Source organism: Theobroma cacao, chromosome 8 (genome assembly GCF_053813885.1).
Source record: "Theobroma cacao isolate CCN51 chromosome 8, ASM5381388v1, whole genome shotgun sequence".
Classification (NCBI taxonomy): Eukaryota; Viridiplantae; Streptophyta; class Magnoliopsida; order Malvales; family Malvaceae; genus Theobroma; species Theobroma cacao.
In genome coordinates, this window is record NC_142646.1 from 1,543,175 (window position 1) to 1,561,955 (window position 18,781).

Here is an 18,781-nt window from a genome sequence, read left to right on the forward strand (position 1 = left end):
AAACCCTAATTTCAAGCCCTTTTCGAAGTCGTCTTCGCTCTCTCAATCGCGCAGATTTCACAGACTCAGCTCTCTCCGGTGCTCGGCTTCCTCTTTCCCCGAGAAACACCACACCAATCCTCCGAAATCAGACGACGTCGTGGAGCTCCCTCTGTTTCCTCTCCCCTTAGTTCTCTTCCCCGGTGCCATCCTCCCACTCCAGATCTTCGAGTTCCGTTACCGCATTATGATGCACACGCTCCTCCACACCGACCTTCGGTTTGGCGTCATTTACTCCGACGCCGTATCCGGTACCGCCGACGTCGGATGCGTCGGCGAGATCGTCAAACACGAACGACTCGTCGACGACCGCTTCTTCCTCATATGTAAAGGCCAAGAACGGTTCCGTGTCACCAATATCGTCCGCACGAAACCGTATCTCGTCGCCGAAGTCAACTGGCTCGAAGACCGACCCTCCGGCGACGAAGATTTTGAAGGATTAGCCAATGAAGTGGAGATTTACATGAAAGACGTGATTCGGCTATCGAATCGGCTTAACGGGAAACCGGAAAAGGAAGCGCAGGACTTGAGGAGGAATCTTTTTCCGACGCCGTTTTCGTTTTTCGTGGGGAGTACATTTGAAGGGGCGCCGAGAGAGCAACAGGCTTTGCTGGAGTTGGAAGACACGGCGGCCAGGTTAAAAAGAGAGAAGGAAACTTTAAGGAACACTCTTAATTACTTGTCCGCCGCATCCGCTGTGAAAGACGTGTTTCCCTCCTCATGATGAGGGGCTTTGATAAAAACTTAAGCAAAACTTGGGTTAGAGTTTGGTGAATATATAGATATTTTGATGCCTAATTTGTTATACACGAAGCTGTAAATTTTTGATATGGAATCTCTCTGCTTGTTTTCCACTACTAGTTGTTAGAATCTTGAATGAATTGTTGATGTTAACATGGTTAATTTGCACACAAGCTTGTCTTCTGAAGATGTTTCAAGCTTACTCTTTCATGTTACTGCAACTTTGATTGGATTCTTATGCTTGGAATGGATTGATGGTGGATGTGGTTCAGTTTCCTTGAAGTAGCTACTAGCAAAGGGCCCTTTGTTAATCATTCTCAAGCAGGGCAGAGCTGGAGAAATGGCCTTTTAGTATCAGGACAGCCGGAGCTTGCTCTGCCTGCCCCCTGCAGCCAGTCTTACCTGATTCAGCAAAAGCACAATCCTTTCATGATATCAGGATGCTATTATGTGTTAAAAACATGTAGAGAAATCACGTTTGAGATGAATTCATACTGCGACTTTCAGTAAAACTTCCAAACCAAGGCCAAATAAGCCATGCAGTTGCAGGCAGATACTTCACAGGGTCTATCATTACAATGAACTAGTTAAGCAAGGTGGCCGATATTGCCAGACTAGGCGCACTAACATGGTACTGGATAACAGCTACAGATGATCCTCAATTTGTTGTCTTTTTTTTTTGGAAAAACTTCCCCCCGCAACTTAAAGATTGTACTCGTAATTAATAATCTCAACTCACTGATTATGTCTCGAGTTGAATAACCATGTCGGGGGGGGGGGGGGGGGGGGGGCGGGCAGGGCGGGGGGGCTTAACCAGGTCAGATGTCCCTGCACATTTTAAGCACCATAAGACATTGGTTAGTGCCTGGGAACTTTGAAATACAGTCCGCCTTCGTACATCTTCTAAGTTGTCCTGGACTTTGCCGTGCTTCCATAAAAAGTTTCCAATCCATTCCTTCAAGTTATAGTTCACCTTTTTACTTCCATTTATTTAAAGAAACAATGGTTACTACATGATACCACCAACCAGCCAACCAATTTGAAGGCTTCAAAATGTACAACAATTTGAATACATAGATACAATCTCTTCCCTGTGTGGTGAAAAAATGGAACTTCTACAGTAGCATATGAAAAATGTCTTACAGGTACAACTTGGAATTTGATTCTACAGAACCCAATTCTCGACAAAGGGCCGCCAACTGCTGAACTTCCGAGTAGAGTGTCTCTTCTCAAATGCTTCCATTCTTGTAGCATTTCCAACACGCTGTGAGCATAAGATGTTCATTAGTCTAGAGTTGGTAAAACACTGACAGCAAACCAAGATCACTTTTCAAGTAGCATGTTTTTTCACAATGCAGTATGCCCCAATGGCTAATATTCTACTTTGGATTTCCCATTTGAATCTGCCCTAAGGTTTTAAGCTGGTATCCCTGTCCCATACCTTCAATTAACCAAATGTATTCTTCACTTTCCAGAGAAGAAAAAGGTTAGAGCAGCTACAAGTAGACATCATTTTTACGATGCAGTCTTGAGAAAATGGTTGAGGGCACAGCAATCGTACAAGCTTTATATCTTTACAATGAAAAAATAAAGAAAACTCTCGATTCACTAAAATGTGATAGCGAGCATTCTTATTCGAAATGACAGGTAAAACTCATGTGCAGCCATTCAACTTTCACTAAACATCAGACATCCTATGACTCAGTTATCCCATGCTTTGATTACTCAAGATATATGAAGCTGAGTATCTAATGGGAAAAAAGTTGATACTAACCTTAAGGCACTGACTCTTCTTTGTATCACAAACTGGATAATCATTGGGGCAGCAATGACGGTTGTCCTTACAACACACAGCAGAATCCAACTCACAACATTTCCAAGAAAAGCATATTCCAAATATGCGATGAGTACAACAGCAGGTTTCCCCAGCTGAACAGTAAGTAAAAAGATCACACTTAGTTGGTCCTGGGGGAGGTGGAGAAGGTGGATTTGGGCTAGTCTTCATTGGATACGAAGCCAGCATGTTAATGCCACAAAGCCCTTTAGAATCCCCACTGTTACGTAGCAAATGAATATAGCCATTCATTCCCCACCGTGTACCCCATGAGTTCTTGACAATCCAATAATCCACCCCATTTTCTGAACCATAACCTACAATCAACACAGCATGATCCAAGGAACTTGAACATGGACCAGTAAATATCCCCTGTCACATAAATAACTGTTAATCATAATGATAGTAGATCAACAAAAGGATACTTTCTTAGAGGATTATTAGGACCAACCTTGGAGTACAACTGAAATGCTCTCTCGCTCCCACATATACCTACACTCACAGGCTGCTTTGCCACTGCTTGTAATAGTAGGTCCTCGTTATTTGCTGGGACACCAGCGTAACCATCAATTGTTACCACACGCCTTTTCCGCTGCAATAAATTAGAAAAGTAGATATCAAAACTACATTTACTTTTTAGTACAAAACTAAACTTCTTGACATGTGTAAATACTGAGGAACTGAAACCATTACCTTTTCCTTGTTGCAGGTCTTTTCCCGACCTAGGTATGGGTAATCTTCCTCATTGTCTATTCCATGGTTATCAATGACAAACTGATATGCATAGTCCATGAGCCCACCCTCACAGCCACTATTGTAAGATCTGTCACAATCAACCAACTCTTGCTCAGAGAGGCTGACAAGAGTTCCGGTAACAATTTTATTTATACCTTCTATGGCTCCAGTAGCTGAGAATGACCAACAAGCACCTAGACAAGAAGAATAATTAGACTTGTCTCTATCTTAATTACATGAAACAAGTTCAATCTGCAACTTGTAACTCAAAATATAGCCCGTAATGTTGCCATGTATGACTTATGGTGTTGGAATAACCTACTCATAATGATATTAAGCATTTAAATCCAAAACTCTAGGAAGCATTTAAGGTGATGATCAGGAAAGAACCTCGAATCATTCAAATCCAGAGGGATTGTGTTTTACACCAAAGTCCTCCAATATGATAGTAATGGAGTTTTCTAGTATCAGTAAGTCCTGCAAATGCACAGGCTAAGTGGTAGAGAGCACTCTATTCAAACAAATTCACTGGTAAATGTTCAGTTTTCTCAGAATTATAAAATTAGGGATTTGGGAAATTAAGCAAGTCTCTTCTTAAGTTTCATGATAACTAGAAAAATATAAGCTATGTGATCTAGATCAAGCTGAAATCAGTGCTTGTTCTATACAAAACTGAAACACAAGAAAGATTACAAAAAAAATCCTAATCAAGTTAAAGTAAAAGACTTCATAACAAACATTTGCATACCACAACTCCCTTGATCTTTGACCTTTGTTACAGCCCCTTTCGTCCTCCAGTCCATCGAAGCAGGAATATCTCGAACAAGGCCCGGCAATTGAAGGTTTGGTCGGCTACCGTCAATGGCAGCAGCAGAGAGACCCAAGCGGGAGGCTTTGAACTCGTGGTGAGTGAGATCAGCAAAGGCATTGAGAGCCAAAGAGTAAGAAGAATTGCCCACACCATTGTGCTGAGTAACAAAGGCATAATTTTCTTCAAACACTTTAAGCCTGTACGATTTTTCCTCTTCTGATGAGTACCTTTTACCATGTTGATCACACCAAGTTTCAAAGAGGTGGGAGATGTGGGAAGGAGAAGCAAAAGAAGGGTCAAAGAAAAGGAGGAAAGATAACAAAAAGGAAGCACAAAGAGGTTCCATTGTCGATAAAAAAGAAAGGGTGATTTGGGTCTTTCTTCAACGGTGTATATTCGTTGGCTGACTGGAGCTGCCTAGAAATGTGGGCATCCAAGTAGGAAATGAAGACATGGCCTTTTGTTCACGGTGAAAGTGGGTGGGAAACTGTCCAAAGCGACCAGGGACCTAAATCCTTGCAATGTCTGACCAGTTAAAAGAAAGTAAAATTACTATTATACACCGCTAGAAGTCGGAAGGAGACGTTATCCGGATGGGTAAAAAAGTAAATTTGTCAATTTGTTTCATCAGAACCACATGTCGATTTGTGTTTGTCGGTTTGTGTATTATTTCATTGTCTTTTTGAGTATGCAATTACAAATAATTATAAAGCAAGTTTTACTTATTGAATAAATCCCTTGTTTTTTGTTTTTTTATGAATCAATTATAAATTTATTACTCATTTTAAATTATAAACTATAGATTAAAAAATAAATAAACTCTTAAATTATCTAAATTTCTAAAAAAATTCATATCTTTTTATTATATTTAAATAAAATTTTATTTTATAATTTTTATTCATATAAATTTTATATTGACGAAAAAAAATCACATAACACGTGATCTCAACGGAGGTTAAATTAGTGATTAATTGGCATATTTTCACATTTATGATAGATAATGTGATTTTTTTAATGTAATAAAATTAATCAATTGAAATGATTATGTTTTTGGGAGAAAAATTTCTCATTCAGTCAATTTCATTATGTAAAAAAAAAAAAATGACCTCAGCATGAATTTATATATGCATAAATCATAAGATAAGGGTTTATGTAGATATAATTTAAAAAATAGAGGTATATTTAGATAAATTGAAAAATGTTAAAACTACTGGCAGCAGTTAAAGTTCATTTTTTACAGTTAACCAGATTGATAAGGAGACAGGCAGAGGCAGGGGAGAGTCCCCTTTAACTATGGAAACACCGGAACTCTAGAAAAGGCACGTGTACTCAAAAGCAATGGCAATTCTATCGGATTTATGATTTTTACATTTCCTATTTTAAAAGTAATGAAAGCACAAAAAGAGAGAGAGAGGGTTACAGAGTGCGACGATCACCTTCTACGTGTGGACTGAGATAACGCCACGAAAACACCCATCCCACTCTCCTCCCCGTTTATTTGTGTTTTTTTTTTTTTTTCAAACACCAAAACCCAAAGCTTCAGTTCCCCGTAATCTGCCCAATCATGGACATTGATCCTCGTCAGTTCGAACACGTTGTAAGTTTTTGACCTTTCACCCTGCCCCTTTTATATCAGTTGTGAAGTGTTGAAATTTGAATTATATTTGCAAGTATAGTTTTATGTTTTGAATGTGTTTGGTTTATAGCATTGTTGCTGGAAATTTTGTTTTTTTTTCTCGAATTCCAAAGCCTAATCTCTTTCTTTTTATTTGTATGGTATGAAATTAGGGTATTGTGCAATTATGCAGTTTAATTAGTTTTTGATAGTTTATTAGGTTCATACGGATTTATCATAATCATGGATTTTGGTAGTTATTGCGGTTATGGGGTTTGAGTTCTTTGTTTTTATGTTTTGGGTCACATTGATTCCAAGTACATTTCTGTATTTGTGGATTCTGGAATAAGTATTGGTTATATTATATACGCATGCTTGGTTTTGCAATAAATCATGAAAGCAAGTAAAACCTTGACTCTAGGGGTCAACTTTTTGTTTGGAAGGTTAGTGCTCTTCCATGGGTTCATTGAACCTTCATTTGAAAAGTTAGTTGCATGTAAGTGTAGCTCTTGGTTGAAGGTTGTTTTGGGGAAATGTAGCTTTTGGGTTGTTTGATCTAGTTTGCATCTAAGTCTTTACCTCGTTTCATGATTTAGGGTACTATTGTGGAATTAGGCAAGTTACCATTGTTTCAGCTGCTTCTAGTAGCAATAATTTATAGGGTGATGTAACTCTAATGCTGTTGCGTATGGTGTTACAACTTAAAATATCATTCCCCATCTTCAATCGTTATGGTTTGTTTAGTCATGTTTTGATGAATTATCTAATTTCTTGTGGACTCCTTCTCTTCCTCCTCTTTTGGACAATGGAGCACCGGAATGATAATATTGATTCATCTATGTTATAGCTATGTCCCTCCAGTGGCCTTATCTTCTTACATTTTGGGGCTTCCATCTCCATATGTCTTTTACAGGCAGTCAATGACAATGACATCCACAACATTGTTATGTCATATCTTGTGCACAATTGCTTTAAAGAAACTGTGGAATCTTTTATTGCTTGTACTGGGATGAAGCAGCCTTCTGATTATCTTGAGGACATGGAAAAGAGAAAAAGTAGGTGAAGTTTTTGTTTTGATATCTTTTTCTGCATGAGATATAGATAACCTAAGATTACTATGCTGAAGCACATTTATGCAACCAAGGCATGTGTGAATTATCAAAGATGCAAAGTTTTCTAATTATAGCGTCTTTCTTGGACATTCTTTACTGAGAGTTTGAAAGGTGAACTCACTTGCATGTCGTATGTGGCAAGAAAACTCAAAGGGATTTGGAGTATTTGACATCCAAGCTGAAATATGGCAAAGAGATGGTTTTCTTAGCTTACTCAATTTCTGCAAAAGCTAAGAATCGACTTCTACATACTTGACTGCTAAGCTGTATCAGCTACTACAAAATTTTTGAAATATTATAATGCAACCACAGAAGAAACAAGTATTAATCTTGCCAGCCATATTGGTTACTTAGTAGTGATATTTCTACCATGAACTATATCTTCTCTGTAGTAGTTTGCTCTCACCTCTCTTATATGATAGCGGAAATGCTGACAAATTTTTTGGCATTTTGTGCAGAAATTTTTCAATTTGCTTTAGAGGGGAATGCACTTATGGCAATTGAACTGACTGAACAGCTGGCAACTAACTTACTAGAGAAAAATAAGGACTTGCATTTTGATCTTCTAAGTCTTCATTTCGTGGAGCTTGTATGCTCTAGGAAATGGTGAGAAATAGAACAGGGTATCTCCTCAATTTTTGAATAACAGGTATTTTATATATTTATTTTAAACAAATTCCTTTCTGTCGCAGCACAGAAGCTCTGGAATTTGCACAGACGAAGTTGGCCCCTTTTGATAAGGAGCAAAAATATGTTGAAAAGCTTGAAGTATGTTCCAAACTTAGCGAATTTTCTTCATGCATCTAATCTATGTGTCAGATGGTGAAAGCCATTGCTGTTTCTGCAGGATTTTATGGCTTTGCTTGCATATGAGGAACCAGAGAAATCTCCAATGTTTCACCTGCTTAGCTTGGAGTACCGGCAGCATGTTGCAGAGAGTTTAAATCGAGCAATTCTTGGTTTGTTAATTCTTATAGCTACTTCTTGCACCAGATTACCTTTTAGAATGCTGTGCCGATTCTTCCTATGGTTATCTGCTGTTTATTGTTACTCTATTTGATTACGCTTTTCTTTTACATGTACCATTACATTTGTTTGATCTATCTGTTCTCATGTTGGGTCATGAATGATGTCAGCTCATGCAAACCATCCAAGCTATACAGCAATGGAAAGGCTGATACAACAAACAACGGTAGTTAGACAATGCTTAAACCAGGAGCACGTGAAGGTAATACATAGAGATACCATAACTTATGAATGTTCAGTCATTTACTGACATATTTGTTGGTGTGGAAATTCTGTCTTGAATACCTAGTCCCAATGTAACACTAAACCTGGGTTTGTAGGATGGGCCTCCGCCATTTTCTTTGAAGGACTTCCTGAAAAGCTGAACAGGGGAAAATTTGAAAGAATTTCGGGGCAAGAAACAAGTTAAGGCTGCTTTGTGCGGATGTGGTTTTGCTGTAAGGTTTGGTCGTGGTCGTAGATGACAATATAAAGATTTATCTGCATATCTGTAAAGGTTGTGACGCTGGGATACATGCTGAATGTTGATGCACTTGGTTGAAGTTTGCCTCTTTTCGTGAATGGCCTTTTAAAGCAGTGGATTTACAATGGGGGCAACGCGGGGTAGGCTGCCTCTGCCGAAATCCTCAAAAACTTTTTTTATAGTATCATGTAACTACCACTATCATGTAACTATCACTAGATGAAGAAAAAATTTTACTAATTTTGGTTTTGACTGGAATTCAATTTGTATCTTAAATTTGATTAGTGTTAATATTATATAACTTGCCATTTTTTGGATTATAAAAATAAATAATATTTAGTCGATTGGTAAAGATAAAATAAAAACCAATAGGATTGTTGAGAGTGGGATTTGAACCCACGCCCTTTCGGACCAGAACCTTAATCTGGCGCCTTAGACCAACTCGGCCATCTCAACTGGTTTGACAGCGGGACGCAGTGTTTACTAGAACACGGTTCGACATAGTGGAGATGGACATTTAACGATACAAAAGGAAAATATCTCCAGTCGACTCCGCTGCCGATCCCGCCCAGAAAATCCATGCCTTTCACTCTGCTTGGATAATGTCATCTCTGGTTTCTCTACGGCTACCATCCTCCTCCTCCTGCCTCACCCCACGCCTTCCCAACGACAAACTCTTCTTCGGTCCTCTTCTCCCTGTAACCACAAGCCCAAGGTGCGTCTTTCCAATTTCACTTCTCCGCTTCCTTTTCTATGAAACTTTTAGCATCGGAGCCGAAAGAGAAGCTACTTCGTTAATATATTTTCACCTCGTCTCAAGTTGAACTCAAATCAGTAATTATAAAAATTGTGGTTACACCTTGTGACCATTTCCCTTTGTTTTATCGTAAAAGAATTTTTGTAATTACTTCTGTTCGCCTTTCGTTTGCAGGCATAATTGGGAGTTAACCAGCCCTGGGAACTTGAGATACTGTGCTATTAAGTCCAGACTCACAAAACCCAAAGAGTCTCCTGCCACGAACCCCACTACATTACTTAGAGAACCTCATAAGTATTTTGATCAAGTAATCATCACCGTCCGTTCTGGTGATGGCGGCCACGGTGCAATCCTTAGCATGCCTGACCAACAAACAGCTGCCAAGTCACAAGGAAGACATGAGAATAAAGAGAAGGCAAAGAAGAAACCCTCATACAAAAGGGATTTTGATGGTTCACTTATCCTTCCAATGGGTGGTCATGGTGGAGATGTGGTGATTTATGCCGATGAAGGAAAAGACACATTATTGGAATTTCATACGAAGAGCCGGTATAATGCAAAACGTGGTGGCAATGTTGATGCCATGGGCGTTTTGACTTCTCAATTGCGTGATGGTCTTGCTGCCCCGACTTTGCGTGTTCCTGTGCCTGTAGGTTTGTAAACATTTAGCTTTTCATATGGGGAAATTGAATATCAATTGTAAAACGTATCTAAGAGTAGATAAGGGCATACCATGAAGATGCACCCCTTCTTTTATGTTGTTTGCATGCCATGGTTACTACTTCAAAGGTATAAGCAAAATTTAGATCCTTTTAACTGCATGTTTTCCTATTGTGTGTATTAATATGGCAGGCACAGTTGTGAAACGCAAACGAGGGAAGTTATTGGCTGACCTGGCGCAGCCTGGTGATGAAGTACTTGTTGCAAGGGGTGGTCAAGGAGGGGTAAGAACTAAGGAGTTAATACTTTAAAGCAAATGAAAGATTCAGATTAATTTGAAACTTAATGAATGGAGGTTAAGAGAATGGCGTTTTGCGTTTTATCATCTGAGGCATGCAAGTCACGCTTTTGGTACTTTGATGCCTCTTTCCTCTTTTCCACATTGACCTGTAAGGAAAATTCATAGTACTCTGAATATGATAGGCTTTCAGATTATTCACAATTCAAACAACTGCAATAATTTATAGATAATAACTAGGATTCCAATCTTGTTCTGTTTGATAGACCTCCTTTCTTTTGGCTGTTCTGTTCCTAAGCATGCTGTATAACTTGAATTCTCAATATCTGTCAGTAATTGACAATTTAATGTTCTTGCTTTTGTGGCAGATTAGCTTGTTAGAAATGTCGGCACACAGAAGGAAAAGGTTGATGTCTTTAACCACAAACGTGATGAGAGATGATAGTGATAAGGTGCCCAAGAAGAAATCTTATCCCTTACTATAGCAATATTAAACCCAATTGCTTGCTTAGATATTATATATATACACGGTTTATTATTGTTTACAATGTGATACTTCTTTCTGTTGTTGTGTTAAAATTCATTTAAAATCTTTTTTTTTTTGCAGGTTTTAGTTCTTGGTCAGCCTGGAGAGGAGGTTAGTTTGGAGTTGATTCTTCGAGTTGTTGCTGATGTTGGGTTAGTTGTACGTATTGCATCCGATTATTTTCTTTTCATTCATGCATCTGAACATGATTCAATTTGTGTTTTCTTCGAAACTTGTGTTTGTGGCCAGGGAAGGAAGTTCATTGAAATTCTTTGTTATAGTTTATGAATTTTCGTTGAACTAAAATTTCATAGTTCTGTTGAATAGCGCATCAGATTCTCTATAAAAGTTCAATACTAATTTGCCTTGCAGGGGCTTCCTAATGCTGGCAAATCAACACTTCTGGCTGCCATTACACTTGCAAAACCAGATATTGCTGATTATCCTTTCACAACATTGATGCCAAACCTTGGGCGGCTTGATGGTGACCCTGCTTTAGGGGCAGGTAGATATTCATCTGAAGCAACGTTGGCAGATTTGCCTGGCCTTATAGAAGGTGCTCATCTTGGCAAGGTAATATATTTATGAGTCTTTTGCATCTTGTTATACAGCTTATTCTGATTGCACTATTTCTAATTGAGACCTTTTCATTGTTCAGGGTCTAGGTCGCAATTTTTTGAGGCACTTGAGGAGGACACGTCTGTTGGTCCATGTTGTTGATGCATCAGCTGAGGACCCTTTGAATGACTACAGAACTGTCAGAGAGGTATCTCTTCCCTAGTTCATGTTTTATCTTTTCTTATTTTATATTTACTTTATTAAACATTGTTTTGTAGGCTTATTGATATCTTTGTTATTGATGGAATGATCTGTAGTTTCACTTGCATTAAATCATCACTGGGTACCTGCCAAATGCAAAAACATACAATGGGGACCTTTTATGGTATAAAGAGATCTGTTTCACTGATAAGTTGTAACTTTTATGGCATTCAGCGGTTCTAAAACATATAGGAGGGCTAAAGTTTGTGTTTGGACATCACTTTTGGCTGTTTAAAACATTTAATTGTCCTTTAAGTTATACAAACGCTATCAGAGATAAGTCTTGTCTCAGCCACTATCAATGTCAAAAGATATCATGTCTCAAACTGAATTAATTACACCTCATTTTCAGCTGCCCTTACTATAGTCATTGTGATGTTGCAGGAATTACGGATGTATAATCCTAATTACCTAGAACGACCGTTTGTTGTGGTGCTCAACAAGATTGACCTTCCTGAGGTAGGTGGCTTAGTGATATGGCTCCTCTCTGCTCTTGAAAGTTTGTGTCTTAAGTGCCTTTAAGATTTATGTACGTAAAATGTCTGATCTTATCATTTCTTTTTTAATGAACTTTCATATCTGGTTATTATCTTAGGCAAGGGAAAAGCTTCCATTTTTAACTGAAGAAATCTTAAAGATTGGAAGTGATATAGTAAATTCTGAGTTGGGAATGAGTTCTGAAGATTTAGTTCAATCATCACCCGCTGAAGGTGGTGAAGCAGATATAATATATTCAGTGATTTCTGATGAAGATAAAATTGATAGAGGAATTGAGGACTATCCGCGGCCTACTGCTGTTGTTGGTGCTAGTGTTTTGTAAGTTATTTTTTTTCTTCTTGAACATTGTATTGCATCTCTAATGTCTTGGCTCATCAAAAGTCCCATCTTAATACTGCATTCTGGGGTCCAAAGTTGATCAAGCCCAACCACTCGAGCTTTGTTTTGCTTTCACTCTTTTGAGGACTTAAGCAGCCTAACTGGAAGTTGTTTTAATATTGAGCAGGAAAGGCATCAGAGTAAATGAGATGTTAAAGGAGATAAGGGCAGCTCTAAGGAAGTGTAGAGATTCAAATGAAGCATTGGAATTAAGTGCGAGATCATGAGAGCGATACTGTTGTGAATGTAACTAATCCTATCCAATCAGGACTTGAATTACCTGTGTGAAGCTTACCACAGATTTTCTCCTTGGCCAATGAATCCTGAAACAGTTTAGTTCTACACACTATAAAGCTACAAGATCGGCTCTCAAAAGCTCAGGACTGCTAGATTTTAGCGCTGCAACTTCTGTGCAAAAGTTTTGGCTGTCTAGGATATGTATATGTCTATTCAAGTGCTTACTATCATCTTCTCTCCGACGGGATTTCTAAACTACAGATTAGGCCAAATGATTGCTCTAGCTTAATGTGAGAACTAAGGGCTTAGATGAATGAGAAGGCTAGACTATTGTATTTTATACTATTATCTTTGAATTAGTATAATCATGAAGTTGCGGCCTTTTGTCTTATATATCTTTGGTTTTTGTATTCTTTCTTTTCTCCTTACACTTGATATCTATGGAGTTTTGGGTTCAGCTTTCAGCCCCATTGTGTTCAAGCCCGTTTTGGAGGGTGCTTCCATCACACTTCACCTCTTAAACGGCAGCACACCTGGATAAGACAGCTGGAAGCTACTTGTGCGAAATCTAGGGCCATGCAACAATGGATTTAGACATGATCTTCATTTAAAATGTAGGTCTGCATTCCAAGTTGGCCGTGATGGGCTGCTCTTCTTCCATTGAAAATGGTCCAAGAATTCAACTCTTCTATTTTTCTTAAATAATCCGGATCAAGAGTGCAACTATTCATGAATCTTGTCAAAAAAAAAAAAAAGCCTCGAATTAACTTGCTATGATCTGTAACGCATGGTTTTTAATTCTGTTGGCTTTTGCAGGCGCAGCAAAGTGAGACAAAGAAGGTTATCACGATCCTGGGAATTCATGATAAGACACGAAAAAGAGGGTGGGGGAGACTAGAATCTGGACAGAATAGAGTTAGAATGGAGACAACCGAGTTGAAATCTGAGCCCGTGTCATAGTTTTGACTCGGGAAGATTCAGTGTACGAAGGGATCTTTATTGGCAAAGTTTTCGCAGCATGGGCCCCATTGGTGCATGAATGCAAGGCCACTCTTACCTGGATTCACACTGACTTCCAAGCCCCACCACCTCATCGTACTTGGGAACCCCCACGTATCAAAACCTGCTTTTCTAATCGTCATTTGTCATGTTTTCCTTTGAGGAACCCTCACATGTTCTTATCTCCAACCGATCGCTCCGACACGCCGTTCCCAACAGTAATTTGACCATTATCCATCCATTTCCTCCCCACCAGAATTTACAACATCAAAGTACATTCCCCCTCTCCCCCCCCTCTTTTTTTTTTTTTTCCCTATTTCCTGTTTGCCACCTGAGCTTGTGTACAGACAAGAGGCTAGGCCAAGTGTGTCTATGAGAAATGAGAGAGAGCTTTGCTGTCGACACGAGCGAACAAGGTCCCCATGCCAAGTATCATCCCAAACCCATCTTAAGACACGTTTCAGGGAAGCTTAATTACCCCCATTTGAGCTCTTATCCCCCTGTTCTGTCATATAAATACCATTACCCCCTTTCAAACAATGTGCTTATCAATCACTTTCCTCAATTTTTAACTCCCTCCCCCCTGGTTCTCTGTCTGGAACAATGTCGACATCACTCATGGGTGGCTTTGGGGAGAGAAAACAAATCAAGAAGCCTGCACAAGCAAGCTCGAGAAAAGGATGCATGAGAGGGAAGGGAGGTCCAGAGAATGCTCTCTGCACTTACAAAGGTGTTAGGCAGAGAACTTGGGGCAAATGGGTCGCTGAAATTCGTGAACCCAACCGTGGTGCTCGTCTTTGGCTTGGAACTTTTGACACCTCCCATGAAGCTGCAACGGCTTACGATGCTGCCGCCCGTAAACTGTACGGCTTGGATGCCAAGCTCAACTTGCCAGAATTATGTGTCAACCCTCAGTATCCACCTTCTTCAGCCAATACTCCAATTGCTCCAATAGGGAACCAAACTCAAAACGTGAATAATTCAGGTACGAGTTCATCAAATAGCCAAATTATAATGGCCAATGATGTAAAGCCAGTTTACAACAATGACTCAGTCATGTCTTTCCCCAACGAGAACATTGGTTCTCAAGGGAACCTGGCGGAGAACAATGCGAAATTTGGCCAGAATGAAGACGGAATTGATGGGTTCTGGGAGAACATGAGCGTCAACTTGCCTGTTCTAGACGACTCCATTTGGGCAGAAGCTGCCATGTCATTAGATTTCCCAGTGATGGATAATCCAGGCAGTTTTACCGGCACCCTCGTGGATGCAACTGGCTGGGACGCCTTGCAGTCCCCGTGGTGCATGTAAAGCTAAGCTCTTAGCTACGTGGAACCGATAAGTCACACATAGTCTTTTGTGCATTAATGTGTAAATTGAATTATGCAGTGTCCTACTACTGTCTACACAATACAGTAATAGCCACGAAAACCACATGGGTTTTTCTGGGCTTTCTGTAAATATCAGTCACGTGCTCTTCTAGCCAGCGTCCATGTCCAAGTGTATAATGTCTGTATAAATCAACATGTGCAACACATGTTTCGTCGTCGAATAATATTTTAGACTATCTTAGGACGTGGAAAATAGAAATTGTTTCATTGTCCACCAATAGCATTAAGTATATATACATGTCTTTCTCGTTTCTTGGTTTCTGTCAGCAATGGAAGGACAATCTAATATAATCAACTTCAAAGTTTGTATCATCACTATCTGCAGGTGTAACAAATTTATCTTTATTTTGCAAAGGAGTCTTCGGTTTCAGTAAAAAATGACGAAAAAAAGAAGAGAAAGAAGCCATGTTTGGCTAGAAACGTCTGTGGTCTTCTTGTGTCTATCTGCTGCCAGCATGCGCAGTTTTTTCGCTTACTTCTGTAGTTCTGTTCCGTTTTTTGTTCCCTCAGAAGAGACATTGGTTCGGTTTTTCTGTTTTTTCAACAAAAGACAAAACTTCTGTGCACACACTAGTATTATTAATAAATTACAACTATATTGCTAGAGAATAGTGAAGTAGAGCAAGCTAAAGAAGTGGTTTGTCCAATCCAGCAGGCACCTAGGAAAATTTGACAGGAGAAACATAAAAGGCCAAAAAGGAATCAGCTATTGACTGATTAATATGAAGCTACAAAAGATTTTCCCAAGGGATTCCAGTATCTGTTGTGAAACCATAAAGAATCAGCTTCGGTAGCACGTCCATCTTGATTTCGATGCCAGCTGAAGCAGGCATGTGTCCTGTTCTTGACATCGAATATACCATGACCAAAACTGGCCTCCCGATAGGCTGAGAAGCTTGGCTGTGGTTCCACCATGCTGCTTAATCAGAGAGAGAATGATCAGTTAAGTTACTAGGATGTAATCCAGAGTGAAGAAATTTTAAGGAGTAATCTACTGGCATAAGCATACCCTATAGCAGGTCCATCGTGATTTCCCCCATCTCCAATGGTTATGTAGACTGGTGCAGACTGGTCATTAACAGGAGTACACATTCCATTCACAATGTTGTAGGCAATGTTGGATACACGCTTCTGCAATGTGAAATATCAGGTCGTTAATTAACATGATAAAGTTCGCTTTTCGAGGTACTAAGCTAAGCAGCTGCAGGGGAATTTAGTAGGGGGATTGCTGCTTCTGTAAAATAGCAGAAGCACTACACAGCTCTGTGAACATGGCCGGGCAATGCTTAAGAACAATTTTTTAAAACAGATGGCACTTACGGATCGCTCATAGGCATGAACATGACCGGCGAATACAACATCTACTTTGTACTTGACAAACCATGACTCGTACACCACTCTCATGGATTCTCCTTCCATGTAATGATGCGAATTACTATTATAAATTGGGCAATGCATGAGAAGAATCAGCCATGGGGTCTCACTTCTATCCACTTTAGGTAGCTCATCACTTAGCCATTTGAATTGAGGAGTGGATTTTCCTGTTAGAAGCAAAATTGGAAACCAGCAGGATAAGATGATATCTCTTCACTCTGCACACATTTACATTAGCTGTATAATTTGCAAGCCCCTCTGACTGATCCGAATTATCTAGTTCAATATGATCATTTCTCTTGCTTGACGTTTAATCCATGTAATCATGTTTTTGAAACGTTTAATTCCAGCATTTCATAATATATCAGCTAGGTGAAGTTGTATACTTACCATATGCTGAATAAGAAGACAAAACAATGATGTAAGCTGAAGCTCTCTTGATCGAATACCATAAAGGAGATGTACTATGTGAAGACTCGTATGGTACATAATATCGGTGTGTATATGGCTTAAAGGGTGTCGTTTCTCCCTGCAAAAGAACCAGAATTGTTAAGACTATTACAACCTTCTATGCCACAGAAAAGCAACATCTTTGTGCGACATGATATGGTGACACTCTGTCTTTAAGCCTAGCAAACAACATTGAGAAGCAGATTACGGTCAAATGGTTAGAGCAGCTAGTTGCATTAAGTTTAAGTTTTCAATCATTTTTTTTTTTTGGGTTTTTCCTTTCAAAGTGAATAAGAGTTAAACCACATACAAGTTCCGGAGCAAAATCAAGTTCATGATTCCCTGCAGTCCAAATCCAAGGCTGATAAGCAGCATTCCTCTCTATAAATCTTCCCCATGTATCCCACCGGACATTATCATGGTATGGATAGTCATTTGAGTATGAGAGATCCCCCAAAAACAAGACTGTTTGCCCTTTCTTTGGATTTGATTCATAATGGGTGAGTGTAACATTTGAATCATGTGTTTGACCAAGATCCCCTGTTCAAAGTGCTTGAGAATTAAGATCAAAAACAAAAGTACGCAAAACTCTATGATGAAAACATGGATAAAATGAATGAAATGGGAAGGATTCTAAGTGAAAATTTGATAAGCCAAAAATTTCTTATGGAAATTTTCGGTTATGAATTGGATTTACCTATCAGGCCAAAAGTGTAAGGAACATCGGGGCCAGCTCTTGGAGGAGTGATAAACCAGAATTGTCTGGTAGTATTTCCTATTCCAACCTCATAGAAGTATTTGGTGTTATACTGCAAAAGAAAAATAAGCTCTAGTTACTAAATATCATCCATTTTCCAAGTAACAGATCCACATATTTCTCTCAAATTTGAGCTACAATGATATCAAATCAACTATATTAAACTCGTTTAAGGTGGAAAACCTGATTAATAAAAGAAAAGAGGAAAAAGAATACCTCCAACTTATTGATGGTGCAATGATGAATGTAACCCGAAGTGTAATTGAAGAACTTATATCTGACAAAAGTTCCATCAGCACGATTCTTACCTCCAACTTATTGATGGTGCAATGATGAATGTAACCCGAAGTGTAATTGAAGAACTTGTATCTGACAAAAGTTCCATCAGCACGATTCTTATGCTTGCTATTTTCAGACCAGTAGAGAACTGTATTGGAGCCAGGTTCATCAGGAGTTATCCAGGAGATGATCACGCCCCTCCCATCAGCATCTCCTTGTGTTATATGAACCTATAAATCCCACACCGTATATCAGAAACTATATATTTGAAGTTTGAACATCCATTAAAATGTTAGAAGATGCAAAAACAAAAACAAAACTTAAATTTCAGGAACATATCTAGCAGCTAGCAGAGCACTGCTATAGAATTCGAAGAAGAAACAAACATGCCTGCTGAGGTTCATTATAACCAGGAGGAACTTGGAAAACATCACTGTCAAGGGGCATATCAGGAGAATACTCTTTCCTCACAAAGCTACTAGTTATTCCTCCATTGCAGAAGTCCGATGCACTCAATATCAAACAAAGAAGACAAATAACAAAAGGGTCAAAGGCTTTCAGGAGGGCCATCTGAGCTGACTCTCTTCAAGTCTTAGACATTGAATTGTAAATAGAGGTATAAAGAGCTGAAGCCTGATAACGAGATGAAGGACTGAAATTATTGAAGTCTAGATACGGGAGCTGATGAAGATTGAAAGGGAAAGGGGGTCACAGGGTGACTCAATTTTTTATTTATGGTAAAGTTTAATCTTTTACTGAGTTAGTGTTACTACAACAACAGTAATTAATTCAATTAGTTTTGTAATTACTCAGTTAGTAGGTTGTTCTACACATCAGTTTATCATTTGGTCGACTTTTCAACATCTTTAACTTCCAACTTACCTATTGGAACAGATCCCTGTTCTCTGGTTCATATCTTGTGCCCTCTACATAATTCTTTACAATTATGGAATCTGGTGTTTGATTGAGACAGAAGTGCTTA

The 18,781-nt window shown here is 39.0% G+C and overlaps 5 protein-coding genes and 1 non-coding gene across 7 annotated transcripts; 3 read left to right on the top strand and 3 right to left on the bottom strand.

The window, feature by feature from the left end:
- Positions 1–1,742: 1,742 nt before the first annotated feature.
- On the bottom strand, positions 1,743–4,654 carry XBCP3 (xylem bark cysteine peptidase 3). Its single transcript, XM_007017594.3, has 5 exons — positions 4,098–4,654; positions 3,308–3,543; positions 3,066–3,206; positions 2,555–2,986; positions 1,743–2,044 (listed from the first exon to the last, which is right to left on the bottom strand). Exons 1-5 carry the CDS (start codon positions 4,504–4,506, stop codon positions 1,946–1,948), a joined length of 1,317 nt encoding a protein of 438 aa, XP_007017656.2. The 5' UTR covers positions 4,507–4,654; the 3' UTR covers positions 1,743–1,945.
- An 800-nt stretch (positions 4,655–5,454) lies between these two features.
- On the top strand, positions 5,455–8,634 carry LOC18591465 (LisH and RanBPM domains containing protein). Its single transcript, XM_018125761.2, has 7 exons — positions 5,455–5,757; positions 6,689–6,830; positions 7,346–7,493; positions 7,580–7,655; positions 7,735–7,846; positions 8,024–8,115; positions 8,234–8,634. Exons 1-7 carry the CDS (start codon positions 5,725–5,727, stop codon positions 8,276–8,278), a joined length of 648 nt encoding a protein of 215 aa, XP_017981250.1. The 5' UTR covers positions 5,455–5,724; the 3' UTR covers positions 8,279–8,634.
- A 117-nt stretch (positions 8,635–8,751) lies between these two features.
- Positions 8,752–8,832, bottom strand: TRNAL-AAG (transfer RNA leucine (anticodon AAG)). The gene has a single exon. It is a non-coding gene; the product is annotated as a tRNA-Leu (tRNA).
- A 69-nt stretch (positions 8,833–8,901) lies between these two features.
- LOC18591466 (putative GTP-binding protein OBGC2) lies at positions 8,902–12,942 on the top strand. 2 transcript variants are annotated; one of them, XM_007017597.3, is made up of 10 exons: positions 8,902–9,091; positions 9,308–9,786; positions 9,986–10,077; positions 10,460–10,543; positions 10,699–10,776; positions 10,990–11,190; positions 11,276–11,383; positions 11,821–11,895; positions 12,032–12,252; positions 12,440–12,942. In XM_007017597.3, the coding sequence occupies exons 1-10, from the start codon at positions 8,979–8,981 to the stop codon at positions 12,537–12,539; spliced, it is 1,551 nt and encodes a 516-aa protein (XP_007017659.2). In that variant the 5' UTR covers positions 8,902–8,978; the 3' UTR covers positions 12,540–12,942. The 2 variants fall into 2 exon arrangements, with proteins under 2 accessions (XP_007017659.2, XP_088665086.1); XM_088808960.1 differs by having other exon boundaries at positions 9,089–9,228.
- A 1,055-nt stretch (positions 12,943–13,997) lies between these two features.
- Positions 13,998–15,254, top strand: LOC18591467 (dehydration-responsive element-binding protein 2D-like). Its single transcript, XM_018125762.2, has one exon. The coding sequence runs from the start codon at positions 14,152–14,154 to the stop codon at positions 14,857–14,859; it is 708 nt and encodes a 235-aa protein (XP_017981251.1). The 5' UTR covers positions 13,998–14,151; the 3' UTR covers positions 14,860–15,254.
- A 261-nt stretch (positions 15,255–15,515) lies between these two features.
- On the bottom strand, positions 15,516–18,470 carry LOC18591468 (purple acid phosphatase-like). The gene is made up of 8 exons (XM_007017600.3): positions 18,190–18,470; positions 17,829–18,029; positions 17,461–17,572; positions 17,074–17,303; positions 16,704–16,842; positions 16,260–16,480; positions 15,949–16,070; positions 15,516–15,855 (listed from the first exon to the last, which is right to left on the bottom strand). Exons 1-8 carry the CDS (start codon positions 18,367–18,369, stop codon positions 15,657–15,659), a joined length of 1,404 nt encoding a protein of 467 aa, XP_007017662.2. The 5' UTR covers positions 18,370–18,470; the 3' UTR covers positions 15,516–15,656.
- Between the last annotated feature and the right edge of the window lie 311 nt (positions 18,471–18,781).

Excerpts from the sequence above, each read along its gene's own strand:
- XBCP3 (XM_007017594.3), bottom strand. The coding sequence starts at position 4,506 with ATGGAACCTCTTTGTGCTTCCTTTTTGTTATCTTTCCTCCTTTTCTTT. Across the intron at positions 3,544-4,097 it reads CAAAGATCAAGGGAGTTGTG|GTGCTTGTTGGTCATTCTCA; the intron begins GTATGCAAATGT and ends CTTCTTGTCTAG. Across the intron at positions 2,987-3,065 it reads CATTTCAGTTGTACTCCAAG|GGGATATTTACTGGTCCATG; the intron begins GTTGGTCCTAAT and ends TTTATGTGACAG.
- LOC18591465 (XM_018125761.2), top strand. The coding sequence starts at position 5,725 with ATGGACATTGATCCTCGTCAGTTCGAACACGTT. Across the intron at positions 5,758-6,688 it reads CTCGTCAGTTCGAACACGTT|GCAGTCAATGACAATGACAT; the intron begins GTAAGTTTTTGA and ends TGTCTTTTACAG. Across the intron at positions 8,116-8,233 it reads TAAACCAGGAGCACGTGAAG|GATGGGCCTCCGCCATTTTC; the intron begins GTAATACATAGA and ends CTGGGTTTGTAG.
- LOC18591466 (XM_007017597.3), top strand. The coding sequence starts at position 8,979 with ATGTCATCTCTGGTTTCTCTACGGCTACCATCCTCCTCCTCCTGCCTC. Across the intron at positions 9,092-9,307 it reads CCTGTAACCACAAGCCCAAG|GCATAATTGGGAGTTAACCA; the intron begins GTGCGTCTTTCC and ends TTTCGTTTGCAG. Across the intron at positions 12,253-12,439 it reads GTTGTTGGTGCTAGTGTTTT|GAAAGGCATCAGAGTAAATG; the intron begins GTAAGTTATTTT and ends AATATTGAGCAG.
- LOC18591467 (XM_018125762.2), top strand. The coding sequence starts at position 14,152 with ATGTCGACATCACTCATGGGTGGCTTTGGGGAGAGAAAACAAATCAAG.
- LOC18591468 (XM_007017600.3), bottom strand. The coding sequence starts at position 18,369 with ATGGCCCTCCTGAAAGCCTTTGACCCTTTTGTTATTTGTCTTCTTTGT. Across the intron at positions 17,304-17,460 it reads TTACACTTTTGGCCTGATAG|GGGATCTTGGTCAAACACAT; the intron begins GTAAATCCAATT and ends CACTTTGAACAG. Across the intron at positions 16,071-16,259 it reads TTCATGCCTATGAGCGATCC|AAGCGTGTATCCAACATTGC; the intron begins GTAAGTGCCATC and ends TTCACATTGCAG.